Raw genomic sequence first — 13326 nt, 5'->3', positions numbered from 1 at the left:
AAACTGTTTACTTGTATTATTCAATGATAACTTTAATTAAAATATTAAACTTTGTGTCCAACCCATTCAAAGGTATTTTAATTTTCACACGCTTCAACAACATCTAAAAAGCTTTTACCCATAGTCACATTTTTGCAATGTTGGGTCGTGTATATGTACTCTTAATGCTTTTTGTATCCTCTACATTAAGGTAAAAACAAATAGGAAATGGTTGTACATAATTATGCTTTCAGTAGATGGTCTAAAACATTTTTTTCTAATTTTTTTTTTTTTTTTTATCATAATGAAACATTTTTTTCTAATTTTTTTTTTTTCTTTTAGTGAAACGTCCTGTGATCTTAGATGTGATTGATATATCAAGTCATTTAAACTTACATTATCCGCACATAGTAGAAAAAAACCAAAAAGGACAAAAGAAACGACGTCGTTGTGTTCTGTGTTCATCTCGAGGTCTTGGACAGAAACGCACTGATGTGTTTTGTTCTATTTGCCCTGGTAAACCAGCGCTGTGTCCTGGTACTTGTTTCGTGACTTATCACTCAACCAATCTTTAAAATTTAAATAATTTATCAATACAACCATTGGAATCCACCTGTTAAAAATGGCCAATGTCTATAAGACTCTTATCAAAATGTATTTTAAAAAAATAACATTATATAAATTATGATTCTTAAAAATATTCTAGTATTCATTATTAATATTTGTACACCATGTATTATTAAAACTACATTATATACATCAAACACTAATTCCCTATTGCAGGGTAGGCCTCTACTGTTCTGAAAGGTGAACAAAAGTGGGTATGTATTTAAATGTACAATAGTTTTATAAATTTTGTTATCGTTTAAAATCAACTATTATACTAATAAATATGATTTTGAGAAAATTTAAGACTTATACTAGCAATTAAGATTTCATCCTTTCATAATTAATAATATTTGGTCAAAAAGTTATTGAGGTTTATTATTTTTTTATTTTACTGTTGCAGCTTCTATAATGACTAGTGTATTAAATGGTCTTTATTCATAACAATATTGTTTTTATTTTTATTTTAGTGAACATGAATGTTTTCAAATACCTAGCATCTAACAATTAATAATTCAATTTTTTTATAATATGTGATATTGTATGTATAATATACAAGTATTCTATGCAATGCTTAATCTTCCTTATGATACAACATGAAATGTTGATATAATGTTATTTTCTAGATTTGCTGTATACAGTTATTACTTTTTTTATTTATACACTATACCTACACAAACATACATCATAACATAGTTTTATTTTTTTTTTCAAGGTACCTACTTCCCCGATCCAGTTTATTGTCCAAACAATTGTGGTCGCTGCTACAAAGGTGTAAGAAGAAAAGGAAATCTTAACAGACACATCAATTACGAATGTGGTGTACCGAAAAAATTCAAATGTATTTACTGTTCGAAAAGCTTTGCACAAAAATATGATCTTAAAACACATTATATTTTTGTTCACAAAGTATATGAAAAATAATGAGTTAATTTCCTGTTAATTATGTATTAATATATAATTGTTGTAACTTGTATTGTGGGTACTTCTTATTTTTTACAATTTATATTTCAGTATAACTTCAAATGTTTTATATACATTATGTATGCTAAGGCATATTATAACTATTCATTATAAATATAATAAAAGTACCAATTTATATATATGAGCAATGAGCATCTGCAGCAGTCCAAGTTTAACATATTTATTGTGTTTATATTTTTTAAATGCAAATAATTATAATTAAACCGGTTTGATATCATTGACGCTGTTGCGACTTACTTGTATGGCTTTGTAAACCTAGTTGATAGTTGATAAAACAAGTGAATAAAAAAAGCCACAAAAACATCAAATATGTATTGCCCAATTTTCCTATACCTTTAAAGATAAATACACCTAAAAGCATTCATGATTTATTTTCTAGGTTTCATCATTTACTCATGCGCGAAGTATGTACCTACCCAACTAAATGTATTGCATTTACAATGACGTCCCTATAGACAAATTTTTAATACGGGTGTGAATAGGGTTACTAGTAAACTTGGATGCATAGAACCAAAACAGCTCAAGTCACAAAAACATAATATGTTATATTAAAAGGCATTTTGTAGATTAGCTGTCACCCCATTGGCAGTAAGGCAGTAAAAAAAATTAAATAGTTAGGTATTACAATATGAATGCCAAAACAAATTAAGTGTTGCCATCTATCGGAACATTTTTTTTTTTAGTGTTTAGTCGTCTTTGATTTGAAATATCATAATATTTTATTGTCAACGATTAATAACAAATAACCGTATTATTATTAACTTTCGAACAGTTCGAACTTCGAACTACCACCACACGAAATGGAATTTGATTTTCTCTTTTGTTAGTCGGCTAGGTTGTCTTATTAATCCTATTTCTATGCATCTACAATTTTACTGTTTTACGAGTAAAATATTTCGTTCTAAATGAACTTACTACCTATAAAAACGTAACACTACTACACTAGTATTTGTTGTCTCCGTCTTACCAGTGCGTAATATAGCAAAATTACGCTCGGCAGAACACTTGTAGCTCCTTTAGTTTAAAAATTAGAGTGAATCGACCTATTATGAAATTGATGGTAAGAACTAAGAACATCGTCTGTGTTTGTACGTTGGTTTTTTACGATAATTCAATTTTTTAGTAAGTTATATGAGTATAATATACGGTAAATTAAAAATGATCATAACTCACTTAAAAATTAAATTATCGCAAAAAACCAAAGTACAAACACAGATAATGTTCTTACCATCAAGATCAAGTTTCATAATAGGTCGATTCACTCTAATTTTTAAACTAAAGGAGCTACAAGCCTACAAGTGTTCTGCCGAGCGTAATTTTGCTATATTACGCACTGGTAAGACGGAGACAACAAATACTAGTGTTACGTCCTCTTAATTAAACTATTACCTATGTCCTATACAGTAGGGTAATAGTCTCGATAAACGAAATTGGAGAAAGGGATCGTTCGGATTAGCGATTTGTTTGATTACCTATGGCTTGAAAAAAAACATCAGTTTTATTGTAATTTAAATTATGAAATTTTATTTTTATCTGTTATTAATCATGTAAAAACTCTTTAACTTCAAAAGACAACGAATATATAAAAATATTAACTATCATAATAAACATAACCGAACAATTGTATTACCGGAAAATATTATTTATAAATACATGTGTACGTATTAGATAAGATAAGATAATCCTCAAGGCTCAAGCCCGTTCGGATTACCACGTCTTTCGGATTAGCCGGTGTTCGGATTATCGAGACCCTACAACTGTACTACTGTAGTATATTATTGTAATCACTGGATAAAAACTGTACCGCAAATCGTTCGATAGATACTCATACGTTTTCCCGATATCGTGGTTTCGTCGGCAACTTTCCGGTCGACCACTTGCGTCGGTAGAATTTGGTGTGGACTGTGGAGTTCTAAAACCCAGTGGCCGATACACGTGGCTGCCGCAGCAGCCGACCGGAATGACCAGGGAATACGCTTAATAATTAATATGATTTCAGATTTTAACTTATTCTGTGATACGCGCCGAGCGACTGCCCGACTCGCATCGTCAATCCGATTGCGTGTTTGTGTATGATAATGGACGATTAGTAATAAAATATAATAATATCAAAGTGCAGTGAAACCATCTATTTAACTATACTGACGACATTCGGTCAAACAAGGGTCTTGGCCGACTGTTAGGTCTTGTACGTTCGCTCGTCTGGTCTGACGAAACGCGTTGGCTGTTTTCCCAGGTAAGACGCTCAAAAGTCACCTATCACCGTGCCATTATAATACAGCGGGCAATTTTTAATAATTATGTATATAGTATAGAAATATATTATATAACAATTAACATTATTTGGACCTAGGAATGTACGCTTTTATTCATAACGCCGTTCGCTGTGTAATAGATAGGTAATAGTTACTTCGCAGTTTGCACAGGTATAATTAGGTATATAATTCATAACAGGTCCTTAATGTTTAGCCGTAAAGGTATAAAATTGGCTTTTGTAAAATACTAGTACATAATTGGAAATTTGGAAAGGAACAAATGTATTCAGCAAATACTGTAAATGATAAACAGTATTTGAATGTATTGTAAGTACTTGAGCTCACAAATATCGATTTTTTTTCGAATTCCCGCATTTCATCGATTTTGGAATTTGATACGTTTAGTGCAATCATTTTTAAGTTAGATTCACTTAAAATAAATTTGTCATGATATACCATTTATGACGTGCGTAATCAAAATACCACCCAACCGTAATATTGCGGAAACATGGGTACTCGCCACTGTTGATTGAATAGTGAATACCTACCTAATTGCTAATTGGATTTTTTAAATATAAATCCTAAATTATGATACATAAGCAATTGATTTAAATCATATATTTTATATTTTTATAATAACAGAGATTTTAAACAACCGTTGTGAATGTGCGATCGCGATTCGCGATAGCTGTTATCAGTTATCACGATCCCGTATACGCGTATTTCACTGTGCATAGCACGGAATAGATGAAATTTATTTATTTCATCTATTATGTATGCTGATAGTACTTTCATTGCCCTATGCGTGTACGTAAAAATAGAAAATTATGAACCCTAAAAATATATTGCTTCGAAACTGTGTCCGACCGAAAAATGTACACCAAAAGCTAAATACTCAGTGACTTGTTTTTAAACAATAAATAGAGAATAATTTGAAAATTCTATATATTTCAGAGAAACACAAATACATTGTATATTATGATGGCCAAATACTGCTTAATACTCATATACATAATGCAGAGGTGCAGTGTATGCTGTGTACAAGGGGGAGGGTTTTAAATATAAATATTAAATACAGGTACCCTTAAAGGATTATTGACTATATTTTTAATTTTTCAAGTATTAAAGGTACTGAAAAAGAATAAATATTACACCTTTTTGAATTGATATAATCACAAATGAAAGGATCTGATGAAATGGTATGAGGAATAAAATTAAAAAATATTTAAATATAAATTATTACAGAGTAAAAATAAATAACAGTTTAGTAGGTATTAATTACATTCTTCAGAATCCTCCTTTTAATCATTTAATTTTAACTGGTTAATGGTTGTAACAAGTAACTTATATTACCTACTCTCCAAATATTCAATACAACAAACAAAACATCAAATTTGAAATAAATTTTTATATTTTGTTGAAGTACCTATTTTTAATTGAAAAAAGTTATTATTATGTGGTGGTAATACTTTAGTATGTTGTAATATATTATTTAGATTTTTTTAACTAATATATTTAGGTAGATGTTGTATTTTGGATCCAATAAAAAATATGAAAAGTTGGGTATATAAATACCAAATATTATATTAATATGAACATTGTTACCTACTTAATTGTTATTTAAAAGAAAGTCACCTTGAAAGCCCCTTTTAGTAATTTGTTACTTTTTAAACATAATTATTAATTTTAGCTTTTTATCTTATTATTTATTAAAAACTTTGCTTTTCTTAATACAACTTTAATTGTATAATAGTTAATGCAAGCATTAAAATATTAATTGAGGAAGTCTTGTTGTAGATTATCTGTAATTTATTAATTATTGTGGTTGTACAATATATACTTTTGTCTAAGCACGTAGTGTCAATTGATCTGTGTATTATAAATATATTACCTTTGTTTATCATAATTCATAATATGCTTCCTTTTGCTTTTATACTCTATGTGAATTATCAATTATATTATATACTATATTATATTATATTTACATGAAATATAACAAAAAATAATTTAAGTATACAAGGTAAATAACCAAGCATGCTCAACTTCAAATTTACCTTTGATATTAATTTATTCAAATTCTGATTTTTGGAATTTTGATGTATATTTTCAAATAGGTACTGAGAATTTTGTACCATTTAAGTAAGTCTTGTACCCTTTAGCACTACTAGATTATTATTTTTTAACTTAACCCTTTCTCCTGTAAATTGATAAGAAGTTGACTTTTTGAAAATGTTGATGTATGTCTTCAAATCAAATTTTGAAATGAGTAATTTTGACAGCTAGAGTGGACTTGTTTGAACAAGTATTTGAAAATATGATCCTTATATATAGAGTACTCTCGATTATTTACTCATGAGCAAAGTATGTACCTACCCAACTTAATGTATTGCATTTACAATGACGTCCGTATAGACAAATTTTTAATAAGGGTGTGAATGGGGAATTTGTTTATCCGTGGATGTCCTGCCACCCTATTCCAGGGATAATCAAGAGTACACGGTACTTAAAAATATAGAAAATCAGAATTTGAATAATCATTTAATGGGTATTAAGGGGAAAATGAGAATGAGCATGCTTGGTGAATCACACTAGTATATCTATACAAACAAACGTTCATTTTAAAATTGTATTATTCTGATTTCTTAATGGTAAAACTAAATTTTATTTTTTTATTTTTAGCATATTTGTTACATTGAGTTTATAATTTTAAAATTATTGTGAATCCTAAATATTTTTTTTTAGAACACATTGATCCAATTGAATGTCCAAATTTGTGTGGCAGGTCATACAAAGGCAAATTTCAAAAATCTAGTCTCAGAAGACATCTTATTTATGAATGCGGAGTTGATCCTCAATTTCAGTGTCCTGAGTGTCAAAAACGATTTGCCGATAAGGGCAGTATGAAAAGACATGCTGTAAACATGCATTATAGTAAATAGTAGTAAGAATTAATAGATAAATATATTTTCTAGTTAAAACAAAAGTTTTTAACAAAAATATAAATATGTTTAAATTTTAAGTAAGGCACTTTTGTCTTATAAATTGGTTTGTCATTAAATAAACATGAAAATTGTATACTTAATTAATACTAACTAAATTAATATAATTTTTTTAAATGTAATTTTATATGTTTATTTTTTTTGAATGTTTATCATTCTATATTGATTTTATTTTGAACATATAATTTGAATCTTTGGTTTATTTCATAATTACTTCATTGATAAATATTTATCATTCTTAAATTAATTATGTAACATTATAAATTTCTATTGTTTTCAATATTTTTAATTGGTATAAGAAGGTATGTCTATATTAGGAGTGAATTATTATAAAGTGTATTACTACAGTAGTAGGGGTGTACTTAAAATTGAGATAATGTTTTTTTAATGTTACATTTTAAGTTTTACTCTCTTAAATTTTGATATTTATCCTATAATACTACTGGCATTATACAAATGTTAAGACATAAATAATATAATAAAACAGAGATAAATTATTTTATCTTATTGCAGAACGAAAAATTTTAAAGCATTTGTTAAAATACCAAGCAAATCCTGATAAACCTATAGTATTATAGTATTTTAGTTTTGTGTTTGCTTGCTACATTTTATAATATTTTTAATCAGTACTCAGTTATATATCCCAGTATTTACAACAATATTCATTTTATTATTATTATATTTTTATAATCGTCATCATAATTTGTGTTACAAATTAATGTATTATATGTATGTCTTTGAAATTGTATTTATTTGCTTAAAATTTAAAATGTATCTTAGATTTGCATATTGTATCTAATTTATAAATTGTACTTTCAGAACATCTGTTACCAGATCCTCTATTCTGTGAGAACAATTGTGGTCGATACTATACGGGAAAAAAACGTAAATCAAGTTTAAAGAGACATTTAACATATGAATGTGGTATTGATCCTCAATTCAAATGCATGTACTGCCCAAAACGTTTTACCGTAAAAACTAACATGAAAAGACATGTTCTTTTAATTCATAAGGTCCATGAATAAGCTTATGTATTTGATACATACAAACCATTTTTTATAAACAATTAAAATTCTATTATACAGATATTATCTGAAAATTTAAAAATATGTTTATGCCAATGACTAATTTTCCAGAAACTATTCATAACTTGGTACTTTCGAAATGAATAATGTTCATGTTTAGATTTGTATTATAGTTTTAGATTTAAAAACATATTATAATTTAGTAAAATTGTAAATTAGTTTTATGATAACAGTTTAAAAATTTCTTACATAATATATTGCTTAAATTATAAATTATTTTAAATATATTGTCAGTAAACAGTTGTTATTTCATACCAATATTTACTTATCTACTAAGATAATATTTTAACTAATAAATTATACCAATAAAAAGTTGTCTGCTATATGATGCCAAAATGTACAAGTTATCTTCGGCCAGGGGAATTCAAAATGCCCATAATTTGTTATATTTTTATGACTGTTGAAAAAATGTGTATGTTCCTTTAAAAATAACCTAATATTTAAATACTTTTTTATATACCTTTTGATTTATATCGATCTTCGATGTATTATTACATGTAATTTACATTTAAATTAAATATTGAATTAATGTTTTGAAAATTATGCAGTTGGTAATTAAATTGGTAGGAGGAATTCCATTTGGGTATGATATATTCTTAAATAGTATTGCCATAGTGGTATATCTAAAACAAAAATTAAAATAGGATTTTAATATTGACTATCCTTTAAAAATAAAATGATGAGACAATCAAACCAATATTGGTTATTGCATTTATCAGTGTTTTCTTTATCAATTATTGAGTTACCTATACTATAATTGTATTTTGTTAAAAAAATTGATCTTTTAGTTATATAGTTATCCTTAATTACTAGGGTTCGGATTTAAACAAAAATTATAGAAACAATTCTTATTTAAAAATGTATCTAATTTAATCTATTACAAATTTAATTTAAAATTTTTCTTTTGTTTTTTTACATTATACATGCTTTTTTTGCTATGTTTTTTACATTTTTTGAGCTTTTTTATTATCCATAATGCCTTGAAATCTGAACCCTACTTATATGTATTAATTACAAAATATTATATTCGATTTGTTTGTATCTAATCTATGATTAAATATAATTTATATGTTAATATTCATCGACTAATGATTTAAACACTTATTTATTCTTTGCAGTTTTGTATGCTGCTGGTCAAAGATTTAAGTGCCCAAACGAATGTGGTAAATCGTACAAAAACAAATATACCCTTAAGCGACATTTATTTTTTGAATGTGGTGGTAAAAAAACATTCTCGTGCAACCTGTGCAGTAAAAAATTTTCACAGAACACTAATCTGAAGTCACACTTAGCATTAATACATCAAATTATATCTTAATTATTGTTTAAAATATGTATTTTATTTTAAATATAGTTGAATACAAAACTCTATCATTGGAAAACCATTTAATATATTATATGAATATTAATGATACGATAAAATTAAAATAAGAGCTAAAGTGATTAGTTAGTTATTGTTTTTTTTATACCAGTGATTACCTAACCTTTTGTCTTCGTGCGGCCCACCATGAATACAAATTCAATATTAAATATAAGTATATTTATATCTACTTATTATATGCCCATAATTTATGTAATGTAAAAACAAACTTTCATCTCAAAAACAGACTATGGGTTGAAAGTCTCTGTTATATACAGTAGTTGTGCTTATTGGGCTCACAGTTTATTGTTTCATTCATTGTTTGTTCTTAAACAAACTAATCCCAATATGCACCTATATTACCATAGTATCACATAGAAAATAATTTGTCTACTGAACCCAATATACCGGCTAATGATGTTTGTTATAATACACAAATTAACAGATTACTTTTAATTTTGAATATTTTTATTAATTTTCTTCCTATTGTAAAATCATATATAATAGTATGTCCAATTTTATGACTGAATCGTTCAATCAGGATCCCAACTCTATTAATATCATTAAATTAATGTCTCCGATTTACCAATTTACTCAACAAACATTAATATATCTTAACTGTTGTTTAAATATTTATCAGTTTACATGTAATCCATAAATAAATATAAAAAAATATAACTTAATATGAAATTTAATGAAATATTGAAATATATAATAAACAAATAATAATCAATATTTATGTATGCATACTGTAGTGGCAGTAGCCTAATTTCTCTACTTAACTTATATTATATCTTTTTTATTTTTACATACATACATATTTTATTCTTGGCCTTTCCTCTTATTGAGTCACTTGATCAATAGACCCAAATGCTCGGGACTGTATTTGAAATTAATATTCCTATTCATCCAAGAAGCCATTTAATATGAGAAAATGTTTTAGGTAATAGGTCTAAGCATCATCTTATTAATTCATATATATGTGTATTATATAAACAATATATGTAATTATGTTTCAATCATATAATGTTAATTTAATACAATTCAAAATATGGTGTTTTTTTTTAAATATTCTATAATAATAATATTATGTATTTGTTAATAATTGTTATTATAAGTGTACATACTTAATCAGAAGTGAATAATACTATTTATATCTATTAATATTGCTATTGTTTATTTTTTTAAATTATATGTACATTTTTACCTTGAAGTTCAATTAATAACTTGTAGCACAATTTTTTGTAATTATCACTTGGAAAATGTATGATAAAAACTATGCTTTTTCATTAAATTTTATTATGAGTCGCTTTATTATTACTATTAGGATAAATCAAGTAGGTCGTGCACTTGTGATTAAATGATTTCAAACAATGCAAATATAAATATAAATAATCTATAAAAATGTTATATTGTTTATTAGTAAAACAGATAAAAATATTGAAATTCTATGTTTTTCAAAATATTAATATAAATCACTTGGATTTAATTCAAATTTTAATTTCAGGGTATGATAATCATCAATCAACAGAAACTCGTCACTTTTGCCCTAATAATTGTGGTAAAAGTTATAAATTTTCTAATACCTTAAACCGACATATAAAATATGAATGTGGAGATTTGCGGAAATTTCATTGTCCGTGCTGTTCAAAGGCTTTCAGACAAAAATCAGCTATGCAAGGACATGCAGCTACCATTCATAAATGTCTTATTAAATAAAGAAATATATAAGTATATGATATTATTTATTATATTAATAAATATTTTACATGTACATGCAATACTGTAATAGTATATTTTTTATTTATATACCTATTTTTAGAATAGTATATTAAAATTGTAATCAGATTAAACTATAACATTTATGAGCCTCAATAAGTATTAATCAAGAATAATTTCATTGTACCACAATGTTTAAATAAAATTGATTGAATAATATTAAAACAATAATATTTTAAGAGGATATCTACTATTTAATTGATCTCGAATCAGCTTATAACGCAGTTACTTATTTGTATATCTAACAATGCATTAATACTGTAATTTTTGCTTTGTTTAAAACTTTAAAAATAATTTTAAAAATTTGTAAGTAGGATTTTTCAACATTATTTTTTAAATAAGAAGGGTTGAAACAATGTTACTGGATACCTTGATTCATGCCATATGTAATACATACATACATGTATATTGTGTTTTCTATAGGCTGATTGTAAATATTTGTTTTTCATTATAAAAATAAGATGATAAGTTTACTTGTATTTTATACATTAATCTGGCTTTAAACTTATTTATTATGAATCATGCTGTATGACATTTGTTATTAAAAACCTTGTAACTTGCTAAGTATTATAAATAGATTATAATTTTAGTGCTAATTGATTAAACTTATTGTTTTACTAGAGGACCATACTATTATCATGTATTATTTTCTTATTGTTATTTTATTTATAGGTGTTAAGAACAAACCTATTTGCTAAGTTTTAAATAAGTATTTGATTTTAATCAAAGCAGTTATCAATTTCAAATTAGCATGGTTTTTATAATAGTTAATTGGCTTTTAATTTGTATCTTCAATCTATTTTTTAAATCATACTATACTCCAATAGTGGCTCAGTGTAAATTGTTTAAGGGGCCAATGTATTTTAATATGTATATTAATATCATTTAATTATAATTAATACATATTCACAAAGTTAATTATAATTTATATATATCTACTAGTTATGACAATTAATAATTTGATTTACTAAATAAAATGTAAAAATAGCTTGTAAATTAATAAACTATTATTCTAAGGTTAGATTATTACTATGATTATATAATATATGTATACTATTTCTTATTTTCACTATGGTGTATTGTGCTTGTATATTTAAAAGTTTATATCAGAGGTATTCAAAGGGTTGCGGCTGGTAAAGTGGTAAAATGTGTAAAAATATAATAACAATGTAAAATATAATTATAAATATCAACTATAATTATAATAAGGATTATAAAAATTATAACAAAATACACGCTGTCACTTAATTAAATGGTCATTTAAAGTTTTATTTCAAGTACTTAGACTTAAGTCATATAATTGTTATCACTAGAAATGTATCCAGCTCACTGAATATAATTTTTCTACCTTATTCACTTCTACATTTTTTTGTAAAGGTCTTATGACATAAATAAATATTAATACATTCATAACTATTATTTTTTTTTATCATTAATAAACTTGTGATTCCGTCAAAATATTTTGAAGACCCAAAGGACCTATGTGATAAAAATGATTGAATGCCTTTGGTTTATACATAGATAAATCTAATTTGTATATTTAAAACTAATATCTATTTATAAAGTGATAAAATAAAATACTATTTAAGTATCATTATAATAACATTTTATTTTTCAGGAACAAATCAATATTATTATTGTCCTACTATAGTATGTAAACGTGCATATAAATTTAAGAGGAACTTGAATACACACCTGAAATATGAATGTGGAGGAAAAAGACAATTTCAATGTCATTTATGTTGGAAAAAATTTTCGCAAAAAGGCAATTTGAAATCTCATTTAGCTATAATTCATAAAATAATTGCAAAAAATATAATTTGATTCGATATGTATTATGCTAGCAAACAAAAATATATATGTGCCCAATATTGTGATTATATTTTAAACTTATTTTTCTTTTATTACATTTAATTATATAGTTATCATTTAAGAAAACAATATAAACATGTTATAAGCAACTTTATACGTTATGAATGAAATATCTTTTTATATTATCAAATGGGCTTTGTGTTTACTATTTATAAACACTATTGTTTATTATAATTTATTCTTTTATACTTAGCTTAACCATTTATAATTGTATTTATTAAATAAAATATAAAAAGAAGTATTAGGTATCCAAATTGCATATTTATAATTGTTATACTGTTAACTTGTTTAGTGATTTTAAACAAAAAATAATACCATTGATTGTATAGTATAAAGTTATGGAAGAAATACTTTTAGTTATATTCTGTTCAGGAATATTACATTCAAAGGATATTCACATGTTGTTT

At 25.5% G+C, this 13326-nt stretch overlaps 1 protein-coding gene across 1 annotated transcript; it reads left to right on the top strand.

The window, feature by feature from the left end:
• Positions 1-311: 311 nt before the first annotated feature.
• Positions 312-11535, top strand: LOC111042376 (zinc finger protein 425-like; the record flags this gene model as incomplete). Its single annotated transcript, XM_022326969.1, has 6 exons — positions 312-516; positions 1301-1503; positions 1949-1973; positions 6567-6755; positions 7643-7708; positions 9027-11535. Coding segments are annotated over 6 exons (888 nt in total), but the record flags the coding sequence as incomplete, so codon positions are not given.
• Positions 11536-13326: the final 1791 nt, after the last annotated feature.

This window comes from Myzus persicae, unplaced genomic scaffold (assembly GCF_001856785.1).
Source record: "Myzus persicae strain clone G006 unplaced genomic scaffold, MPER_G0061.0, whole genome shotgun sequence".
Classification (NCBI taxonomy): domain Eukaryota; kingdom Metazoa; phylum Arthropoda; class Insecta; order Hemiptera; family Aphididae; genus Myzus; species Myzus persicae.
This window is presented reverse-complemented; position numbering and strand designations above follow the sequence as displayed.